The 25,327-nt window shown below is 30.9% G+C and overlaps 1 protein-coding gene across 4 annotated transcripts in view; it reads right to left on the bottom strand.

Annotated features, from left to right (window-relative positions):
* The window catches only part of LOC143245128 (WD repeat-containing protein 76-like), a 35,381-nt gene extending 12,346 nt beyond the window's left edge, over nt 1-23,035 (bottom strand). Inside the window, exons 1-9 of one of the 4 annotated variants that reach the window (XM_076491055.1) lie at nt 22,935-23,035; nt 21,646-21,798; nt 19,060-19,152; nt 17,381-17,442; nt 13,554-13,680; nt 12,572-12,711; nt 8,619-8,772; nt 7,158-7,316; nt 6,053-6,174 (exon numbers count right to left, since the gene is read on the bottom strand). In XM_076491055.1, coding sequence (XP_076347170.1) covers nt 6,053-6,174; nt 7,158-7,316; nt 8,619-8,772; nt 12,572-12,711; nt 13,554-13,680; nt 17,381-17,442; nt 19,060-19,152; nt 21,646-21,789 — 1,001 coding nt within the window. In that variant the 5' untranslated portion in view covers nt 21,790-21,798; nt 22,935-23,035. Of the gene's footprint in view, nt 1-6,052; nt 6,175-7,157; nt 7,317-8,618; nt 8,773-12,571; nt 12,712-13,553; nt 13,681-17,380; nt 17,443-19,059; nt 19,153-21,256; nt 21,353-21,645; nt 21,799-22,678 lie in introns of those variants that run through there. The other 3 variants (XM_076491054.1, XM_076491056.1, XM_076491057.1) reach the window with 3 other exon arrangements.
* Between the last annotated feature and the right edge of the window lie 2,292 nt (nt 23,036-25,327).

Genomic DNA, 25,327 nt, shown 5'->3' on the forward strand with positions numbered 1-25,327 from the left:
CAGCAATGTTATTCAAGGACAGACTCAATTCATCCAACTGCACCTGGATTCAAAAGCCAAAAGGAGCAATTGCAGATCCTCTGTTCTGAAAAAGTATGATCCACCGAAGGAAAACTCAACCACAGGTGGGATGCTCTGGTAAGGAACAAAGTTTCGAAGCATATAGTAAAGACAGTTGCAAATGGCAAAGGTGCAAAGAAGGTTCATGAGACTCCGTGTATAAACTCTGAACTGGGGAAGTGCAGAAAGCCCCAGTGCAGAACCAAAGTCCTTAATGATGAATGGGGTCCAACATCTTTAAGGCAGAGGGTCTGGCAGAGTCATAGACCAATGATTCATTGTTGAGTTTTGATTGAATAAGAGCACGATATATCTTTAGCAACTGGGTGGGTGAAAGGAAGTCGTTTGATTTCAAGGAACCAAACAAGATGAGAACTAACCATCCTCTCTAAGATCTTATAAAGACAGCTCATCAGAGCAACTGGACAGTAGTTTGAAGGAATCTTGGGTTCCTTCCCTGGCTTAAAGAAAGGTAGAACAATAGCCTGGCACCAGGCATCAGGAAAAACATTCTCTGACAATCAGAAGAATAGGAAGATAAGGAGATAGATGGTGTAGCATTTCATAGTGTACATCATCAGGTCCAATCGATGTACTGCCAGACCAATGAAGGGCCAGTTTGAGTTCCACCAGTGTAAAGGAACGATAATAGTCATAGAGACAATCAGCTCGATAGGAAAGAGGTGATCGCTCTGCCTGAGTCTTGATACCTAAGAAGGTGGAGGAAGAACCAGGAATGCTAGATACCTGACAGAATCTTTCACCTAGAGATCGGTGATGCTCCTGGGCATCAATTACTTCCTGGTCATCAGAGAGCAAGATCGAGAGAGGGACAAAATCATATTGCCCACTGACCCTTTGAATCTTGTCCAATATATGACTTTGGAACTGGTGGTAGAAGATATGCTGGTTGTGAACTTAATCCAAGATTCCTTCTGGCTTTGATGTCTTACCCATTGAGCATGTGCACAGGCCTGCTGGAAAGTATCCCAGGCCCGTTTTTTAGCCTTCCGTGCCACGTGGCAGGCAGGATTCAACGACAGATGAGAATACAGTGGAAAACATGTTGAGATTTTAGGAATACATTGAGCAGCTGCTTGTATAATACAATCAGTTACTGCTACCACACAGTCATCTATTGATGGCAGGATCAAGTTCTGCAAGAGCAGTGAAAAAGGGCCAGTTTGCTTGATCCAGCTTCCACCAGGACACGTGGGTCGAATGGCATCGACCACAGCCACTCTCTCTCAGAATCATAGGAAAATTATCACTGCCTTGTGGGTTACTATCAATCTTCCATGAAAAATGGGAGAATAATGAAGGGGAGCAGATTGAGAGATCAATAGCAGTAAAAGACTGACTCAGTGCATGGAAATAAGTAGAAGAACCAGTATTGATAAGAGAAAGGTTGTGATCAGAGAAAATACACGCTACAAAACGACCCCTCCTATCAATTTCAGCACTTCCCCAAAGGGGATGATGTCCATTAAAGTTCCCTGGATTAAAAAGTGAGACAACTGTTCAACAAGAGCATCAAGGTCTGATTTGTCATAGGTTTCTCCACATGATAGATAAAGAGAACAAACAGTGATTGTATGACCAAAGGAAACACAGATGGCTATGGCCTCCAAGGGTGTGTCGAGTGGCAAAGACAGGGTGGGCACATGCTGATCAACCAACAGTGCCACCACTCCATGCACTTTTCCATCACACATCCTGTTATTTCTGGACAAAGAAAATGCTGAAAGGTGACTGTACTATCAGGTTTCAAAAATATTTCCTATCAGGAAAGACATACAGGATTGTAGGAAACAATCAGTGTTTGATGTCATCCAGATTAGAACGTAAACCTCAACAGTTCCATTATATCAAGGTGGCTATTTTTATTTATGTAAGGGTGAATTGGGTGGAGAACCCTTCTGTTTACAACCATGTCTTTTTCCTTTACTGTCTGTATTAAAGGGAGGTCTATCAACCTCCATGGATCTTGCCCTTGGTTGATTGGGCAGGTTTTTGGTGTTGGAAGGGGATTCCAGTGACTGAGGACGTGAACGAATGATCATTTTGCATTTTGAGGCAGAAGAAGAAGATGTATTCGAAGAAATGTCTGTACCTGGAACCAAAGGATGTGGATCTGGGGGTTTATTGGAATGCATGTAGGGGTCAGAGATAGGTGTTAAAGTTGATTCATTAACTTTTTTAACCAAGGATGTCAAAAGACTTTTCATTTGGTTTGAGAAACATTCTTTTGGAGGCACAGAGAGATCCATCTGCACTCCCACTGTAGTAGTGGTATGAAGTGCAGCAGCAGTTCCTAAGATAAGTGGTGAAAAATGAAATTGAGAAAATACTGCCTCCCCAAAACATCATAACGGCAGGTGAATTACGTGTGCAAAGAAAAAGCTAAGATAAACAAGTATGCCAATGTGGATGTAATTAAGGCAAATATGTCTTCCAAAAAAGCCCTTAGGATCTTGGTGGATTGCCTCAGAAAAGAGGTGAACGGTGGACAAAGATAGATGTGAAGATAAGCCAAAAGCAAGAAAACTGGGTATGGGATAAATGAACAGGATAATCAGGATCTACCTTGGAAATGGGTAAAATTGTCTCTAAGTGCTGAGAATCAAGGAACAGAAATTTGGCCTGATGGGAGGCTAAAGCAAACTGATTCAAAACCTGAAGAGGGTAAGGCATGTTTGTACCCTCACACAACTGAGATACAAAATGCTCAGCATGAACTCCAATATCAAGAGAAGGGGAAAAAACAAAATACTGAGAGGAAGGAGTATCAGGAGAAAAGATAAAAACAGAACACACCTGTGAATCCTATACAAAAACCCTGCATGAGGCCTAGTTGATCCCATGGTAGGAACTTGGGAAGATATGGCAAATTCAGATAAAGGAAATATGCTGTGAAATGTTTCATTATCCCAACCAGGCTCGGTTTGTTCAGGAGTAAAATGTATAACATTAGGAGAAGAAAGGCGATTCAAATAACAGTGAATATCTTGAAGAATAAATACCTAAAATTCCATAGTCAAGATCCCCAACCTGAAGTCTGTATACATGTACTGGTAGAACATAAGTTCCAAAGTGCTAACTGGAATTTTGTAATTCATAATTTAAAATAAATAACCAAACACAAATATATTGGTAAAAAGAAATAAAAATTATAGAAAAGTTTATAATTTATTACTACATTCTTTAACTTAGTAAAAAGTTAATTTAACTTCAGTATAAGTAACAAATTGGTAGAAATGAATAAACTCAATAAGAGTAAATCAATACGAAGATTAAAAAAAAATTGGAGTGTGCAAACTAAATATCTGAACACAAGCACTACCAAATCACAAGTGACAGTCAAGTGGAATAGCACAGAGGGAGTCATGTTGTGGTGAATCTATTGGTGGAGGACTGTCACATGATTTGCATGCAATTGAGGGATAGCATGGGAATGACAGGCTTGTGGTACTGAATGAGAATACCTGTGTGTGGAAGAAGTAAGGTACTTTTCCAGAACCAATTATTAAAATTTTATAACAATCATACCAACATTAAGTGATTCAATTTTCCCAACAACTTGATAATGCAAGCTTATATCACAATTAGATTAGCAAATACAAATAAACGAGGCTTATAAGTTACTACAATGTAAAAGTACAGATTTACTCTACTATAAAAAATATTTATGAATGCACAATTAAAAAACCCTAACATTTATGTGAAATATTAAATTTTAAAATTTCCCAAACACAAAGCATGCTGACAAACAACCCATGTATAGTTAAACACCGAGGAAGATAACAGAAATTATGGAGTTTTAAAGCCATTTTTAACTCATCACATAGTAACCAAAATTAATTTAGTTGTGTGAATAATACTATGGCATTATGTCTAATTTATTATTTAGTATTACATAATGGATTAACTGTGTTTATTATAGATTTATCTTCCTTCATCAAATGCAAAATTGAAAATATTTATGACATAGGCTGTGTGTATCATTTGATTTACTGTTCTATCTGGTGTGGACTATAGCTTCATCTATTCAAAACACATCAGCACAGCTTGGGTCAACAAACCAAGAAATACAGTAAGGCTGATCTTAATGGTGATGTGTATGCAATATTATTGAAAGTTTAAGCCCTTTTCAGACTCATTATACATTAACTTAAATGAGTTTAGGTGTATGAATGCTATAGCATCACAGCAAATCAAAGAAAGCAGTAAGCCTTTACATCAAGAATTATAACTTTAATCATACCTATAGTGAAAAGTAAAGTTTGTAATATAATCTAATAGCAGTTAACACTTTCATAACAGGCTCATTATAAAATGTACAAGTTCATATACACATTTACACACATTAAGTATTCATACAGTATGTGTACCTTCACAAAATTTTGCAGAATTTTAGTAAAGATTACAAATTCTTTGTACACAAAAAATCAGATTTTTTTAATGAAATATCTGTACTTAAGATCTGTTTGTGAAAATATCAAATCTATTTGGTTTTAGTCTGAATGTGAAGTGATTTTATGTTAGGATTAAAATTATTCTTCATCTCAAAAAGTCTCAAATATTATTTGTGTAAATCTCTAAAAACATCCAAAATACATTTTAAACAGTTGTTTTCAGTAAGGCTTTATATTTTATGTTATTTTCTGCATCCTATTGTGGTTTGTCAACTGACCAGCCTTGTAACCATCATAAAAAAATTAGGAAATATAAATCCCCTCCCCATACTAGAATGACTATATATAATAACTCAAAAATACAGATGTTTATTCTAAGTAGCTTAAGTCTCATACATTATATAAGCTGTAATCAGATCTTAAAAAAAAGTATAAAACTTCAAGCAGACTAACGACACAACCTACTTCAAAATCTTGGATTGAAAGAATGTAGTAGCCTTTTCACGTATTAAAATGGCTTAGTAAAACCACTACGAGAACATTGAGCAGTTATTTAGTTATTCGCATTATGTATTGTAGTAAGAGTATATAACAGACTGTTTCTGAAAATGGAAAGAGGTGAACAGGGCCAGTGTTTGATTCAGTACATAAGTCATAATCAGCAAAATAAACAGATATGAGGTTCTTATTTTCCATCATAACTTGTGAATGTTGGTAATTTGAGTTCCTAATTTGTAAAAAACTATAGACTTAGTGTTTTGTCATAGCAAGCATCTAATTTTAAACAGTGCTGCATTCAACATACCACATCACTCAGTAAAATCAAACTTAGGTGGGTTCTTTTAATTTGCATTCATAAATAATTTGTTCAAAGTTCAACTTTAACATTTACAAGATCAGTATTTATAATCAAGATTCAAATACTCTTGTATTCTCAACAATTTTCTTATCCTTTGAGGAGTGACTCAAAATCCTTGCAGCAAATTTTTTTCTTTCATTGATAGAACAAACATTTATAAACTAGTTATTAACCAAGATGTTGTAATTTAACTCTTGTTATTCCAAACATAATGATACATTGAAGTGTGTTTAAATGAAGTTCCTAAAACATATATTAATAAATTGCTTCAAAGTGAATGGAAAGAAAAAGCCCAAGAACTGCCATTTCAGTAACTAGAACCCAACAGCTGCTGTCTAGTCAAGTGGAGCTTCCAGGCACTGGTACAAATTACAGTAAAAGCCCATCAATGTTATTTTTTCTTGAAAATAAAAACATTTTCACAAACATCTGAAGCTCTTTCTCTACACCATATTCCACTGTACTATTTTCTGAAATTTTAATATAATGTTCTTCCATATTTACCATTACTTGGCCCAATCCAATTGTTGGGTATAAGCTTACCATTGCTCCTGTTACAGAGTTTTTTCCACTTGGAACCAGACTCCTTATTCTGTCAACATAAGAGTATATGACAAACATATATATTTACTAATCCAGTTGAAAAAGCAAAATTATTTAAATGATTAAAAAAATATGTACGTCTTGAAAATCATCAAAAAGAAGAATAGATTCTTACTTTCCTGTTCGAGTGTCGACAATACTGAGCCTTCCTGCATCTTGTGTTATGATTAAAACTTGAGGTGACAAAAATTCAAAATAAAAGCATGCATCGTCATTATCCTCTGGTGTGAAATAAACCTAATGAAAAACAAATACAATTTTTTGTGATAATGTTCTACTGGTTTGTTGATATAAAATAAATCCCTATAATAATGTACAGATGATATACAATAACAGTTTCTATAGTTTTCTTGTAAAAGTTAATGATAAAGGAGGCACTGTTTGATCATATATACACTGAAGGAATAGAACAAAATATTTTATTCCAACAAATAACTTGTTTTACAATTTTTGATCAAAAATAACAGGAACAAGTACAAAAATGTCAGTTTTATTTCAATGTAGACTTGCCTAAAATAATCATTTAACACCATAGGTATTATTAGGAATACTTGAAAACAAAAGTAAATGCTTTACTGAAATAAAGTAACATGAAAGAATTATCTACAATTGAAAATTATATACACATCACTTTAACACTGTTTTCTATTTCATAGCTGCACTGCCTGTCTTATCCATAAAATATATAATTTAACTTGAATTTTGTAAATGACCAGACTTTAAAGTTGCACTCAGTTTTACCAAATAATTAATAAACTAAAATAAATGATTCACTATGTCATTAGCTTCACAAGTAAATAAAAACAATTTCACATTTAGGCAAGTATAACAAAAATAATTTTACATGAACAGAAATATTTATAATGAAGTCTTAACACTAATTACAACTTATCACTGATGCTAACTGTAATTTATAACATTTTTTTACCATTATTACTATACTTCCTAAAACTAAAAAAAATTCAATTTCACAAACAATAGGTCTTATGTTTTCTCCTAAAATGTAATTAAATTCTTAGAAATTTTAAATCAGTATTAGTTATAAAAGAAACTAAGTTTATAAAGATTTCTGATAAAATAGTCTGCAGCCATATAAAGCTCATTTTCTTAATTTATTCATGTACAAAACCTTCCCACCTTGGACAATCAGAGAGAAATTCAAAAACAGTGATTATAATTCATTCATACTGTTACAGACAAAACCAAAAATTTGCTTTTACCTCATCAAATACACACTTCACTAAATCTCCACACCTAACAGTTCCATCATAGCTGCTCGAATAAAGCTTTTCTTGATTATCTCCACTAATTTGTATACAGTTCACAGGACGGGAGTGAGGTTCAAATGCAAACACTCCATCACTCTCTGTTTGAGATTTCTTAGTAAAATAAAACAAAGAAAAAGTAGTCTTAACTTTATGTCTTGAGATATGTTTTTTTTAAATTTAACTGTATCTTTAATTTTGCAGCTGAAATTAGATTTAAATATTAAAAATATTATAGTTGGAAATAAAACATCTAATATATGACCATAATACACAGTTACTTGGGATATGATTTCTATTAAATATTTTGATACCTTCTTAAAAATTTTTCAACAAAGCATATATTTACTTGAAATTATTCTAGCTTAATGTAATTGTATACAACAGTTCAGTTAATAGATTTATGAGAGAAAAATCATACAAATTAAATTTCCGGATGTATTTTTGAAACAGTACATTACAATTTTTAAGTGCTTTCCACAGTAAAAAAAGGTTACAATAAAGTACTCTCGTCTCATTATAAGAAATAGTTGTAAAATATAATAGTAGTTTAATGATATAAATTTGTATTCAATTCATACAGTAAGTTAAATGTCTTATTCAAAATAAAATTCTATTGAGTTTGATATAATATGATAAAAAATTAGATTTAAAATTGTATAAACAATAAACAGCACTTGGTTCTTTGTTATTAATTTCTTATAGTGAACTTTTAACAAACAAATGAAATTTTTAAGTTTTTTTTTATTAAACTTATCTTTAATACAAATATGACATTTTTAGTCGCTATTGTTCCTTATAATCTATATCACAAACCCATTATTCTTATTAAATTAATACAATCAGATGTATGTTAAGGTATTAGAATGAAAACAACTTATTACTATAAAACCACTGCACCAATTTAAGTACTTTGATTTATATGTTATTTCACTTCTTTGGCATTAAATAAACAAAGTGAGCAAATGACAATTTAGGCACTGTCTGTAAACTATATATTTTTTGGAAAGTTAAAAAAGCACCTTATATAAAGCACATAATGTGTAAATTATTGTATATTGTATTAAAATCACTAAAAATGTAATTTTTTGAGGGTGTAATGGTGAAAAGTAATAATTTTCATATATAAAAAATTATTAAAATGTGTATTATCTATAAATTATTCAATAATATATATATATACATACAGACATGCATCATTTGACAAAGGTGTAAACTTTCATTAAGCAAATGTAGTTTATCTCCATCTGTGACAAAGACAGACTGATTCCAATAAAGATTACATACATGTTTTACCCGTGGTTTTTATTGAAGTTTATATAAAGCATGTCAATTGGAATACATTTAAGGATTCCTTTTATTATAGAAATTAATTTATTAATCTGTACTTGTAAAATTCATAAATAAGACACTCACCACATCCCAGAAGCCAATATGACCCCACTTACTCCCTGCAATTACAAGGGTCTTTGTTGTCACAGGATGAATGGCAAGAGAAAATATTCTGGTAGGAGTTACTTTTGCTACTTGATCTGAATTTATCTTCATCTTGTTAAACCTCTTTATATATCTAAAACATAATGAAAAGTGAGTGCAAATAACTCTTATTATAAACTTCTGGTAGTAATACTAAAAAACAATATTACAACAATAAAATTAAACCTAAATGTTCTGCATAGCTACAGTTTAGAAACATCAATTAAAACAACAGAAATATACAAGTCATCATAAAATTATGGTACTCAAGCCTATTCAATTTTTACAGGAGGGAAAATAATACATCTAACTACAATAATATAATAAGATCAAAATAATATATATAGAATGGTGCCATCTGTTGTCTTGGAATACAAGATCTAAAAACCAGCAGAGGTGATTGATGTTTATGAAATGTAATGCCATCTAGTGAATGGCACCACAAACAAATATCCAATAAACAATTAATAAATTGGGGTAGTTGGTTGGTTAGTTTGGTGTTTTATGGTGCAAAGCAACTAGGCTCAATTAATAAATTGGGGTAGTTGGTTGGTTAGTTTGATGTTTTATGGTGCAAAGCAACTAGGCTATCTGAGCTTCATAATTTGGGTATTTAAGATTTAGACAATTACAAAAATAACTATGGTGTGTGCAACAATCATTTCTTTATAACAGAACACAATTTTAAACAAAACTACTCTCTTCACAACAGGAACACGATTTTCCTCGGACTGTACGTGAGGGTTTGATTACATCTTTATTAATGTAGTTTTTAAATGTAGTACTAAAAACTGGAGTTCCTAAAAAGAACAAAAACTACTATATTTTCAGTAAATGGTACCACTTTTAATATATAAAAACATTACAGTTCCTGCCACATTGAATCATTTTAATACAAATTACATACAACTAAGGAGAACAATCCAAACACTTTTCCCATGCAGTAATTCCCCCCTCCCCCCCAAAATAGCCTTATAAGAAAATGTTCACTTTTGTACAGTTTCACACGAGATATGAGCATCACAATTAATTATTTATTACTAATTAATAAGAAATTATATTAATTATTTCTGAAAATATCTTTAAACACATCTGTAATGAGTCTATTTTATCGATAAAGTAACTGAAAATATACTGAGCTACCCTGTAAATTCTACAAATATATGTATCTTTGACAACCTATATAAATTGCCTTATATTTTATTCTTCATAAGAAATTCTCTAATATTGCTAAATAATCAAGCCACTTGTGTATTCACTGTTATTAGAAGAATAATTTAATAGAATAAAAGACATACTTATTGTGACATTTAACTTCAGATAATAAATATTTATTGTAAATTACTTTGCATGAATCAATGAACTAATGTCACGTTACTATGTTTGCACCAGTATTTGTTTCATTGTTTTAAAACAATGAGGACTGGAGGTGGATGTTTCATAATTGATTGATATGTGTCCTCTCCAACCTCTGTACAACCAAACAAAAGTGGTTTCTATTTTCTCCTTTTTAAAGTAATGTTTAATCACCCTTGGCTTTATAGGCTAGACTTCTTCTGAAGATTGCAATCTGTGCATTTTGCAATAACACATTTCTGGTCTAAAGAAATATTTTGCTAATTTGAATATTTACTACTTAGTAAATGAATCACTGATAGAAAATAAATAACATCAAGTGGCTGCTATAATGTTTATTTCTCAAATCTACAAATTAAATAAAACATGTTTTGCTATTACCCATAAGGATAGCAATGTTTTATTTTAACTATATCATGATGCAATTAGAAATTATTAAGTACCTAATTAACCAAATGGTTTACATATATTGTTTCAACAGGACAAATGTGAAAGACTTGAGCAACCTCCAGTCGTGACTTCACTTCATACTGTGTATATATATATATATATATATATATATATATATTCCTGTGTCTGGGTGAACTACTTGTACCTAATAACAAAACTTTCTCCAAATATTTTATATTTCTTTTTGTGTTAACCTGTAACAAGGTTTTCTTTGTTACCCATTCACCAAGTCTCTAAACTCTAAAAGCTTACCCTATCTCATGTTATCTGATGTTTTCTTACTGAAGAAAATGTATGTAGCTTTCAAACAGGTACTACTTGAAATAAATACCTTTACAAATCACAAAAGGAAGGAAAGTTTTCAAAAACTGTTAAAAATAAATCTTAAACCCAGTCACTTACACTACATGAGATAGTTTAATACTTCCTGTATCCAATTATATTTAAACTCTCTTTACAGCTGTTTTCAAGGCAGTATTTCATTCGTAGATGATTAAAACACTTGCTATAACACCATAAGTTGTTTTATTTACAGGCAACTATGCAGAAATGTAAAAGCAAATTTTACAAATTTTCTTCATGAATTACATTGAATAAGTATAAAAAATGACAGAATGTTGATTTTAAAATATTTTTTTGAATTTCAATAGTCAAAGGAAACCCTTTTTTCAAACTTCAGGCACAATAACTTAGAATTAACTTACTTTTTAATCCTTAGCTTTCTACATGAAAATGTATCGTCCATGCAACCTAACTGCACTGTTTGACATTGAGAAATTTACTCACTCATCAGTCACTTATTGTAACAGTGCTGTCAACACTTTTCTAGACATACTTATGAATTTATTTTCCTCACCAAAATGTGAATTTCAGTGAAGGAACAATGACACAATGGCCTAACCTATTATTTGATTTAGTACTTGTTATTCCAGATGGTTCAGTACTGTTTAACCTGTTTATAAGTGAGTTTACAAAAATTTTGGCATCTTATGTTTGATATCTACAACTCAAACATTTGCAATAAAACCAAGGTAAATGAATAATCAAAGCTCATTTTATTTATTAGGCAAACACATTCTTAGCAAAAGTAAAAACTTAGATTTTTTTAAAATATTCTTCAGATAGTCTAGACTTAAAGGCAAACATTAAGACAAGAATAACAGCAATTTATTCTGTAAAATAAAACCTTTCATGGCCACCATATTATCTTAGGAAACTTGAAAACCATTAGGGAATAAATAAAAGTAAAATTAGAATACCTATTCAGATAACATTTTATTCTTGTGTTAACAGAAAACAATGTTTAACTACATATTTTAGGATGGCTGATATGGGTATTAACACTTTTACTAACAAAGCAGATAACAAAGTTTCACCCTCTTCAGTTGTCTTAACCTGAAGATGACCTGAGAAAGTCAATACTTTGATCTCTGCTTTATTAATAAAATGTTAATACCCATACCAGCTGTCCTGAAATACATTTTTACTTTGAGTGGGTTTCTGTCACCAATGTTTAACTTCTCCATACAAACAACAGTATTTTTTTAACTTTTACAATGAATATATAATTAAATTTTAAAAGTTAGTTGTTAAAATTGTAACAAAATGTAACATACTAATATTTGCATTTTGGATTAATCAATATTGACAAAATAGTCTTAAAGTAATTGAAATAAAAAAATTAAAATTGAAATAATATTAATATGTACTGTAAATAATTCATTTTGGTAAAAATCTTGTAATTTCAAATTTCATGTCTTTATTTCTAGTAACGTGATTAATATGAACATAAAACAATCATTTCAATTTAAGATTAAATAATTACAATTATTTATAATCACATTTTGAAAACAAAATTATATCATTGGCAAACATGACGTTGGTTCTCAAAATAGTTTTAAAGTTGCTACCTAAGCAGTCATAAAATTTTATTTTCACTTGTTCTACACTATAAATATCAAAAACCTCTTGCTTATGAAAATTCAAACTTTCAAGCAATGAAAATTCAGTTCTCTAACTAGTTTAAGATATAATAACTGCATCAGAGGCTTTTGTAAGAATAAAAAAGTGAAACAACTAACACTTACTCTTTCAGACTTCTGTTGGAAGGGTTTCTGACCTTTTCTTTTAAAATATGTTTCAAATCAATTATGAATTTTTGGAGTCCATTTTCATCACTGTTTTTGCAAACATCCTTGAAATCTAATGTTCCATGAGATTTTCGGTGCTAAAAAGAATTTCAACATTGGAGACATAAAAACAAAACTACTAATCATTTTAATGAATTGAACTGTCATACTGGACTTTCATCATAAATCTATTCAACAAATTGCTAAATTCTAATAGCAAGGTTGAAAGTCTTTGCAACTTTTAAAAGAAGCATATTATTAGTATGTAAAATGTTAAAGTCTAAATGTGCTTGTATGCCATAAATTGAAGTGTAATTCTTTACACATTCAAAATTCATTAACTTCCTCTGGTAATAAATGCCTTCATCTATACTCGATGTATATTGAATTCTTCAAGATAATTCTGCTCATCATGAATTCAGTAGCTGTGAAATAGAAAAGCTTACACAATGATTCAGCATATAATAACATTAATCACTAATTTCTTTAAAAATCAGGATACCAAGTACCAAATGGATTTTTGTCACACAGTGTACATTACGACTACTATAGATTGCTTATTATGTAGTAAAATTGGAATCTAGATAAAAAAAATATAAATATTGCAACAACTAAAAACATGTCATGAGCTAGATGGTGGTCCTTGGTACATCACTAAAATCTTTGAAACAAAAAACATTCAAATTGATATAAAAACAGTTAAAGGTGTCTGATATATTTTTCCAATGTTTTTGTAAAAGTTGATATTTAATAGTTACATAAATAATGTAACACCTATAAACTGATATTTTAGTTTATGATTATCCTAGGAACATGGTGGAAAACTTTCAAAGCAAAAAAATTAACATAACGCGATTATATTTTAGACATCCAGTACTCTTCTTCCTCTGTTAGAAGGTTGATATTTAATGACACTAGATTATCATTAAAAATACCTTACATGTTGTACAACAGAATCTACAGATTGTGGAACTGAAGATTCAGGAATGAGTAATCCTTCTGGATCTCGCTTCTGAAGACGCAGACTTCGAGGTCTTAAAGGAATGGGTTCTTTCACTGCTTTCAATCTAAGATCAGAAGTTAAAGGTGTAGGATTCATCAAAGGAAATGATGCAAAGATAGTTTCTCTTCAATAATTTTGTCTTTTCACCAAAATTGAATTCATCACGTCATTCATTTCATTCAGTTAGATACCTTAAAGAATACAGTTACAAATATTACAGTTAACCATGTTCAAAAAAATTGTTCAAGACTCCTTAGAAATTTGTCACAAACACCCCTTAATGACAAGCTTGACTGAGTCTATCCATACAATTTTGAAAAATACCTGTCAGAATGTTATGAATACCACTGAAATATTCTAACCAGCCTTTCACAATGTTAAATAATGAAGTTGTAAGAAACAAGAAAGAATTCATTTCTGAACAAGTTTATTGGCATAACTAGTTAGATCACATGGCAATGCAAATATATTGTGTATGCATTACAGTTATGCAGATATGGCTGAGTTTAGGATTCATAATATAATAAATACAAAGATAAATCACACAAAAAAATCACAGTGCTACAACAAGGGATAACTGAGAAAGATTATAGTCACACCAAACTGCAATAATCTTGACAATGAAATGTTTCAAAAACTGCTTTGACGATAAATTAGCCTTAACAACATCAAATAAACATTGCTTTGTTCAGACAGCTTGAATAAATTCCTGAAATCTGAGTTTGATTATGTTGAGATCACTTTGAGTTAGAACATAGTGGCAAGCATTACTGCCTTGCATGATGGGTGCATTTATCAGACAAAGAATATGTTGGAAAGGAATCCAGCTTTCATCTTTATGTGACCTTGCAGGCCATGAGAACAGTTTGTTTCTTGATTTCTTCATAAATGACACCAACACATCTGAATGTTCATCTGATCTATCTTTTGTGTTTCCCAGATACCATTTATGATTGTATATGCATGCCACATATTTCCCTGGCTGATAATTGTCATTGCTATCATTAGACCCTATTTGAGCTGCTGCAGCATCACTTTCACCAACAGTTACAACTGTGTACACATCATCATCTGATAGCCTTCTCATATACAGTTTGTTGGTAGAATAAAGTTATGATGTGACCTAATACCTGACACAGTTTTGTGTTTTTCATAGGACTCAAGTAGATCAAACTTTACACAATTCTGCAAATCTTTACACAAATCAGGACTGATTCCTGATTCACAATAAAGAACTGAATGTGTTCCTTTTCCCAATAGTACATGTCAGAGACACTTAATATTTGATAATTTATTATTTTTCACAACCTTGATTTTTTTGAAGATCATGTTCAGAGATGTAAAAATATATAGTAAAGGCTGATTAGAATATATCAATGGGATTCATAAATTATTTCAAAATTGTATGGATATACTTGCAGACAGTAACACACCTGAATTGAAGTTGTTTTTTTTCAAGTAAACAACGTATGGTCAGAGGATACTTTAAAAAATTATAACTCAAAAAGTAGATTGAACAACATCCTGATTTTTTTTTTTTTTTGTAAATCATATTCAGAGATGTAAGAATATATGGTAAAAATCTGAAAAGGCTGAATAACTGGTGACATGGTCAAACTGTGGCCTGAAGTAGGGCTATTTTTAGCTAAATCATAAAATGTTGCATGTAGCTAAAAATTTTTACAGGAGATCTAACAATTGCTGATTTATCAACTGATATGTTATAGGAAGTTAAAAATAAAATTCAGCTTTGTATCATAGTAAGTCTTAGAGCTATGGCTTATTACATAAACCAATGTTTTTTTACGATTTTGGATTTTCAGGTGATTTTACTGCCTCACTATGCAAATCCTAAGACAGATAAACTTGGTTTGAGACCATTTTTTAATTCTGTGAGAGTAATTTAATCAGTGTATAAAATTACAGCCTCCTACCACCATTACTCTTGCAGCTTTAAGCAGCCAAAGTTGCCCAAAAATGAATTCCCCAAAAATAAAACAAAATTAACTAAATTTTGCAGGGCTGTAAATCAGAAACTATTAGAGATATTGATTTAACCTTTGGCAAATTTTCATTATATAGGTAGATGAGCACATGTGAATTTTTTCAAGGCATTCTGAGGGGTCACCTGGACAATTTTCCAAAATCTGGATCATTTGACATGGAATGACCCCATAACGTTTAAAAATTATATATAAAATGAGTTGAACATGTCAAAATTTGACAAAATATATAAAGTTTTGGTATTTTACTCAATTCATGTTTTTATTTATCCATACAAAATCAAATATTTGACTACTGAGGCTCATTCTTTCTAAAAAGTTCTTGTACAACTAAAGCCTTCTACAGCATTGATACCACGAGTCACATTCACCCTACATTCAAAGGTATTAATCAGTCATTCATGTTTTAGCTCTTGTTAACTCTTCAGAATGAAACAAAACATTGAGTGTGAAAAGAATGTAGAAAATTACACAAACCTGTTCAAAACTAAAATAAAACATTTAAATATGCTCACTGCATGTCTGTTTTCTGTTTTCATTAATATAAAATGACAAATATTCTAACACTGGCTTTAAAAAATTATTTTAAAGCAATAGAATTGCATGAAAACTATAATTTAAAAATTGTATATTAGAAAGTTTCTTTGTTAAGTTTTAATACATGCACATAGATATTAACATTTATTTATCATAGGTGTTCTTATACACAAATTTTTACATACTTCTGTTTGTCTTTCTTTTTTATATTCATACACAATGGACAGACAAAAGTTTGTTTTCCAAATCTATATTATTATGCTGGAATAACATGTCACAATTTGACAAAAAATAGTTTTGGTATTTCAAACTACAGTCTAAAACTAAGGGATATTGAAGTAAAAAACATTTTCAATATCTGACAAAATTGTAACTGACCATATAGCCATTTCTTTTGCAACTAAATAGAGGTATTAATGAGAAAAAAATGGTTCAGTTGCATGGAACCCCTAGAGACAGACATCCATTTTCCTATATTATATTATTAAATAATAGTAATATGCAACAAATGCCCAAATTTTACATCAGAGAAACTGAAAGAAAATTTGAAAACAGGTTCACTGAACATAACAAAACTTTTCTCATGTTACAATGATTGCAACTAAAAAAAATACATAGAAAAAAAACTATAACTTTGAATAAAGCCCCAAACAGAAATAAACATAAAATCAAAAAATTCATCTTATTTGAACATCAAAGTTCCACTCTAAACCAGAATTGCCAAGTTATCTTTACTATGTCCTTTACTTTTGTGATCTCTTAGTTTCATAATTCTGTATATTTCCTACATCTATATCAAATTGCTTACACCTGATGATAAAAAAACTGGTCAAAATGTTGTACATTTGTTGCTGTGCTAAACTTACAAATAAAATTTTTTGTTTGTTACCCATTTGAGCCACCTCTAAACTTTAGTTGTCTCAAAGAAGGTTCCACATCATAAAATCAAAATTCATAAGTTTATGAGCCTACAAAATAAATATATACAAAACTGTCAATAAACAACATGTATATGTATGTACACATTAGATATACATATATTTAATAATCACTGAAATGCCTGGCTATTTTTTGTTTCTACACTAAACAGTAAAGCTGATAATGGAGCAAAAAATAAATCTTAAATCAACATTTCCTTCCTCAACAGAAATAAAACCATTTATATTACATGTAAACATGCTTTTTATTATTTCGAAAAATATTTTACTTAGAAATGGTACATACTTGAGTCCTTTTGATGATTTAGTTTTTTTTCTATCAGAAAGTTCTGCTAACTCCTGCTTTGCCTAAAGAACATCAAAATATAAAGTTTTCCTCAAACATGTAGTAATGTCCTGACCTTAATCAATAACTGTTCTTTTATAAATTAATATTGTTTGTTTTAGAATTTTTGTGCAATGCTACAAAATGGCTAACTAAACTTAAATTCTTAGCTTTGACCTAATAGACTAGATGAAAGGAAGCAAATCAACAACACCCACCACCAACTTTTTTGTGAACATGACTTGTAAAGTGTATCTTTTGTCCAAGGGTGCAGGCACCTTTGCAAAAGTTCAAAAGGTGTACATGGACATTTGGATTTATAGTTCAGCCATTTAAACACTGGGTCAGGTTCAGCTCATTAATCTCATACATATAAAAACCAGTTATTTGTTGGCAATACTTCATTCATTTGTGTCAATTAGTAATAAAATTTTGACGTAATATTGTTGTCCCAATTCCATACATAATACTTTAAGTGTTCATAAGGGTTAGTTTAAATTCCACTTTTTTTCACAGTTATGCATATACTTAGCTTGAGAGGCAGATATTTCAAAGTTCTTGATGAGTTTTATTTCACAATTTTATTATTACTTTTTGGGATAAATTTTTTTCTTTTCATTCTCCAAAATAAATTGCTTTTAGTCTTCTAATGATGATACTTGAAATTAATTTTTATGCAATACAATTTTTATCCTAGACCTTAGGCCTATTGGCTTTGGGGCTTAATCTTTTAGAATTAATTTTTTTTTTTTAATGTTACATGACATAATTAGAAAAGATATTGGTCTGGTACGAGCAAAATATTGATGGATTTGTGATATGATCACTTTGTAAACACACATTTGAGGTTCCATTTCCTCTATTTATGTTAAACAAAAACAGCTGCTCCTTTTAGCAAGAACATTAAATACAGAGTAAATTACTTTATACAACAGTATACACAAATTTTACTACCCCTTACTACTCCGTTACACACCAATCACATTTAATAAAGCATTTTGCAAGGTCAATGAACAAGGGGCAGATGCCAGAAGACTGAAAAGCATCACTCCAACTTTAAAAGTGAAAGATGAGCATTAATCCTCTTATATCAAGAAAAATATTGAGTTGTTTAAAGAGGTTTCAGAAGAGGGCTAATAAGTTGACTCTTTGAAATACAGGTTGTCATATGTTGAAATATTTTAACTTGTTCTCTATTGAAAATTGTCAAAATTGGTATAATTTCAGTGTTCAAAATTATTCAGGGAACTAATAAGAAGAAAGCATTTGAATATTTTGTGTTAAATTCTGAGGGCAGTAAGACAAGAAAACAAAGTTAATGTTCTTAGAGGAAAGACAACTATAGTCGATGCAGTTTTATTTTTCCAACACAAACAAATTAGGTCTAGAAGATGCAACTTTAAAGGAGTTTTTAAAAAAGAATTGATGAGTATTTGGGAAATTAAGGTTGTAACTAATGACTAGTTTTCTCTTTGCTTAGAGAGGTTGGTAGTCAGAACATCTTTAGTGGTCCAAAAGGCCTAAATATGCCATACTTTATAAATTTTAAATGCGAAAATTTTATTATAAAACAATTAAACAACAGTCAAAACTGCATCATTAGGTTTTAATAAACCACCTTTTCATAACGAAAAACAAACCTTAAAGATATCCAGTGACTGCAGCAAGGCTATTTTTTCAGCAATATTTTTCTGTCTCATTTTTTCATAGTCATCTATGTTCTGTTTTTCTTCCTAAATTGAGTAAAAAAAATTCCATAAATGAGATTTGTGGCTTAAGTAATATAGTTTATGGAAAGTTTTTAACATATAACAAGGAGTATTGTAGTTAAATTACAGAAATTAAGCTCTACCAACATCATCATTAGGTGATAATTCAGGATTATTTTTTAGTTTAATTATAGTTTCTTATTTGTTATTATATTAAAAACTTTGCTGGTTTAGTTAGTTCTCCGAGTTATATTGCTATTTCACTATAATGCAAGATTCGTCCAAATAAATTTCATATTGTTTATCTAATTATATAAATGTTTTATTTATTAATATAAGGGCAAAAGCTTTCATTTGTGATGATGATAAACCCACTTGAAGTAGAAACGTATTCTCAAAACTGTTTGTTTGGGTATTAGAACGTTAAAATAAGGTACAGAACAACATTTTGACCATCCTAGGTCATTTTCTGAAGAAGGTCAAAATATTGTTCTGTATATTATTTTAATTAAAGTTCTAATACCCATACCAACTATCATGAAAACACAAAAGCTTTAACTGATATGTTTTTGTAGTTATTATTATTTAATATTACTCATTGAATTTTCACATTTCTTAATCTTAAATTTTGGATTTCACATTTTCATATCACACTGAAACAATGTTCTTTAAACATTATATATGCTGACAGAGAAAACTGCAAATAAACATGCAATTTTTTTATTTGTATATAACTACTTTCAATAAATTTCCTTATTATGAAGCAGCTAGGTCTAATAAATGTACATTTTTCAGTTACATTTTTTTGTTAACTTTCTTTGTACATACATTTTAGCACCTTTATATAAAACATTTTTTACATAAAGAAATCTTGTAATTTCATTGAATACATTCATGTTTCTTGTGTTTAGGATATACATTTAAATAGTGTAATTTTCAGCAGAAGGAAATACTTAACATGTTAATTCCATCCTGTACAGCTTTGATAAAATTATCATACAAATTAAAAATAAATAACTGTGCTTAATTTTTTATTTGTTTAAATGTACCCTAGTCACAACAGTTTCTATTTCTTGAAATAAATGTTAGGGCTGATACAATACTATAGTTTGTTTGTTTTAAAATTTTGCACAAAGCTACTTGAGGGCTATCTGTGCTAGCCATCCCTAATTTAGCAGTGTAAGAGTAGAGGGAAGGCAGCTAGTCATCACCACCCACCACCAACTCTTGGTCTACTCTTTTACCAACAAATAGTGGGATTGACCGTCACTATATAATGCCCCCACGGTTGAAAGGGCAACCATGTTTGGCAAGATGGGGATGCAAACCCACGACCCTCAGATTACAAGTCGTATGCCTTAACACGCTTGGCCATGCCGGGCCCAATACTATAGTAACTGATACAATATGTATCTAGTTACGGAAGTTTTACCAATGGTTTGTTACAAGATTTGACAGGCTTGTCTGTAATTTATTATATATATCACTAACTGATTTACTTTACAGTTTATGGTGCTTTTTCAAATTCTTAGCAGCTGGCAAGAGAAGTAAAATAAAATGTTATTGTCTATCTATTTGTTTTTGTCAATTTATGTTACTTTGCATCTAATGTTTTTGATAAAAGAAATGAACATACATGTGATAATCAGTAGTCAATACTCATTTTCTTTTATTGAATCATTTGTAATTTTCACTATTTCTGAATTCAGTTTCTCACTATACTTTATTACTAGACAGATAAAATATTCTAAAGTACCTACTATGCTATCCATGGAAATACAAAAACATGCTAAGGAGTATGGATTTAACCTTTTACTTTACATTATTTGCTGCTTAATGCTTCACAGAACTATAACAACACATCACAGTCTAATAAGCCAAGAAGCCATTATTTATTCTATTAGCTAGCTAACCTTAAGTCTGGAACATGTAGCTGCTAGAAATTGCTCAATTAATTATATAGTAACAGTCATCTGACCCACATAATGGAACAAGAGAGAGAATAATACAATAGTGTAGAGCAGTTGGTACATTTGATTCCTTTAAAACAATAAACACCATTTCAAATTTATTAAGGTTTGTCTTTAAAACAATAAGCTGACAAGCATGTTCTGGTTTTAGAACTGACCTCTTAACACTGATCACATCATCTGCACTGTCAAATACCTATCTCATTTTGGGCAATGTATCAATACAATGTACCACAGCTTCACAGTACGGTACCTGCATGGTGCTGCTGTATCTCACCACCATTTATTAATATTCAGAACATATGTACATTCAGTTTTTAATCAATAGTAGCTTCTTTATTTATGTTGTTGAGTTCATCCTGCCAAAATACAGTTTTTATGTCAGATTTTTACTTTTTCAAATCAACAAGAATTAAGAGATTATTCATCAGACATTTGCTAAAATGTCTCAAATACATATTTGTAAATAAAAATAATGAACAGAATAATCACTAAACATCAATTGTTCTTCCTTTTCTAGACTTAACATTTTACAAAATATATACACCTTAACTTTCTTGACGACAACTGTTACATTGTCAGGAGACCATACTTGACTTCTTTTACCACCTAAACTTTTGAAGTGTGAAGTCTGAGACACCTCTGAGCTCCTAGAATTTGATACTGATATTTGTTTCTGGTATGTAGCCATACTTGGATACTAAATAACAGGAAAAACATGTATAATTTAAACTTTAGACAAAGGGCAATAACTTGTAGTACAGACTACTTCCTTCTTGGAGAAAAATACTCAATATATTAATTTTTTAAACCACTGAACAACATGAAACTTGTTTATATTTTCAGCATTAAAATGAAATAAAAAGATGTATTTATCCCTGAAAAAGTGTTGCTAATTCACTGAATTATCAAACAGATCTTATCTTTTATCCACCTTGTAAGCTGCTATATTTATAATCAAAATATGACAATCAAATGCTGTATATTAGCTACAGAAATATCTTTTGTTTGAGGTATTTAGATAAAATGAGGAAGTTTGAATCTATCCATTTAGAGGTAAATACTTGACTGTCTTATATTTTAATGGCTAAAAATGAAGATTTCTAATACTGTATCTCAAACTTTTTGCAATTTGGATATTTTACTTTGTTTTCAGCCACACTTAAAATTGTAACCAATATAAATGCAACAATAAGATATCATCATGCATACTTCTCAAAGAAGCAATAAACTATCATAGTTATTGTAAACTTTACAAGCAACATTTCAAAATGGAGAAAATGTAGCCCTATTTACAATGTTACATGATACTCTTGATAATTCTTTTATTTTTAGCAACACTATTTACATATGTAAACACGCTCACCCACATTTATCAGGAACACAAGTTCCGTGCACTAATAATTCTTAATCTTATTAACCCATTCCAATATAAAAACTCAAAATGTTACTGCTTGGCACTATAGAGTTGACTACAACTTACACTTATAAATACATGTTTCTTTTTGTCAAATAATAATTCAATAATTTCAAGCTTTAATGTCGTTCATATTGTCATACATCAAACTCAAACATGCTACCTGAACTTGGTATTGGCGTAGATCTTCGACTGCAAAACGTAATTCAAATTTGCGACACTACAGTAATTAGTGCAGACTACACTATGCAAATATTGATTTGGTTAATAAGTATAATTGAATTTCAATTCAAAGAAACTATTGTGAATATAAACTGTGTTTACATTTAATTTGCTATATATTATATTACCCACAATTCTTAAACTTCAAAAACTTAATCATAGAAAATTACGAATTTGTTACTAATAAAATGTAATACCTTATGGTACAAACATGATCTGGCAAGTTTCGCGCCGTAATTATATAATGTTATGACTTTCAGAGACACCTACAAAAATAAATAATAAAGGTAATTTAAAATAATATTTATTGTGCTCCGTCTCATTACCAAACTACGTCAGTTAATTATGGTGTTTCTGAAGATTTTATATTATTATGTTGTGATTACATATTTGAATAGAAATAATACTGACTATTTTAAAAATATCTAATATAAAAGTACATAAAATTACTGTCTGAAGACAAGAGCATTCTATCTTTCTCAGGCTCAACACAGATGCCAATGAATTCTTAAATCCACAAAGAGTATCAGAGTAAGATAATTACGCAAGCTTTTCCAAGTCTTTCACAAGTTTGGATAAGGGCTTTTTCTCCATACCATGTTCCAATATTTTGCTCTCGATAATTCATTCTGGTATATTGTTCCAAATATATCGGAGAAAACAGTTACCATTGTCTTTTTAAATGGTTTGTTTGTGTTTTCCTACAGCAAAGCCACATCTGGCTGTCTGCTAAGTCCACCGAGGGAAATTGAACCCCTGATTTTAGCGTTGTAAATCCGAAGGCTTATCGCTATGCCCTTTTCAACTGGTCTTTTTCTACGTCATAAATTTGTCTCTAAAGCCTTGCTGTATTTCTTTGACCTATTTTTTAACATTCCTTCAAACCTGTTGCAGTCCTTCCATACATCCACATTACTTTTGGAAATTTTGTCTTTAATAATACCTTTTATTATTTTTAATATATCTCGAATTATTTAGTATTTCTTTCAAATATTCTCTTAAATACCTGTCTTCTATCTCTTAGTCATCTTTCATTTTTCTGCAAATGTCTACTTCCCTTATTTTTCTCTCTGCTTGTTCTTGGTCCTCTTTTTAGTCAACGGAAAGCAAGATTATTTATGTCATGACGATAAAAATCTGAAGTCCTACCAACTAAAAATTTCTTTAAAGTAATTTATGCTGCTGCTCTGTTGTTGAATTTTTTTGTCCTGTAAAATGTTGTCTAAATGCTTAAAAAAGTCTGGGAAGTAAGAAAGATGAGTTTCTGGAGCGTCATTTGAGCAATGTGTGGCCGAGCATTATCAAGACAAAAAAATTGGTGATTTTCATTTGACTAGTGTTGACATTTTTTCACACAACTTTCTATGAATTTCTTCCAATTCTTGACAGTAAACCTTCGCAGTTATATTCTGGCCCTGGTTGAGCAAGCTGTAATGAATAATACCAACCGCAGGCCACCATACAGTGACCATTAATCAGTGATGTCGAGAAAACCAACTTGTAGAGAAATAAATATGTAGAAACGACTCGTTTGGGTTGAGAAAATTTTTTACGTAGAGGAGTGAACAATGTTTCGACCTTCTTTGGTCATCGTCATGTTCACAAAGAAAGAAAGAAAGAGTATTTTCGAGTTCGTCACGGTTTAGCCACTGCGCAAATTGCTTTCTTTTGTCGTGAAGGGTCCAGTTTCCATCACAGGTGACAATTCGATCAAGAAATGGATCACTTCTGTTGCACAAGATCAGTATAGAGCACAGTTTAAAACGGCAATTTTTTTCTGATTTAAATTGAGTTTGTATGGAATTTACTTGTCGAGCTTTTTCACTTTTACAATTGACTTGAGATGGTCCGAAATTGTGGAATACAACACCCAGTTCTTCTGCCCTTTCTCAAACAGTTTGGCGAGGGTTTCTTTCCACTAGTGTTCTCTGCCCTCCTTATCTTCAAGACTCACATCTCCATTACGAAACGTTTGGAACCAACACTGTACTGTACATTCAGAGACGGTTCCTTCGCCCCATGCTTGGTTGATATTACGAGCTGTTTGCGATGTATTATGACCAAGTTTGAATTCATGTAAAAAAAATATGTGCGTGCGTATTTCAGTGTTTGTCTTATAGCAAAGCTACATTGGGCTATCTTCTAAGTCCACCGAAAATATTAAGGCCAACTTTCTTTTCCATCATTAATTGTAAGGATCTGAAATGTAGGCCCGGCATGACCAAGCGTGTTAAGGCATGTGACTCATAATCTGAGGTTTGCGGGTTCGCATCCCCGTCGCGCCAAACATGCTCGCCCTTTCAGCCGTGGGGGCGATATAATGTTACGATCAATCCCACTAATCATTGGTAAAGAGTAGTCTACATTTCATATTTGTTTGAATTTCGCACAAAGCTACTCGAGGCCTATCTGTGCAAGCCGTCCCTAATTAGCAGTAGCTTTGTGCGAAATTCAAACAAATATGAAATGTATGAAATAAAGTTTTAGAAAAGAATAAAAGTACTAAGGAGTAGAAAAAAGCTTGAGTTTTATAATGGCATACATGAAATCGTAAAAAAACAAGTTTCTTATCCCTATAAATGACTAAACT

The sequence above is a fragment of the Tachypleus tridentatus genome, chromosome 2 (genome assembly GCF_004210375.1).
Source record: "Tachypleus tridentatus isolate NWPU-2018 chromosome 2, ASM421037v1, whole genome shotgun sequence".
NCBI lineage: Eukaryota > Metazoa > Arthropoda > Merostomata > Xiphosura > Limulidae > Tachypleus > Tachypleus tridentatus.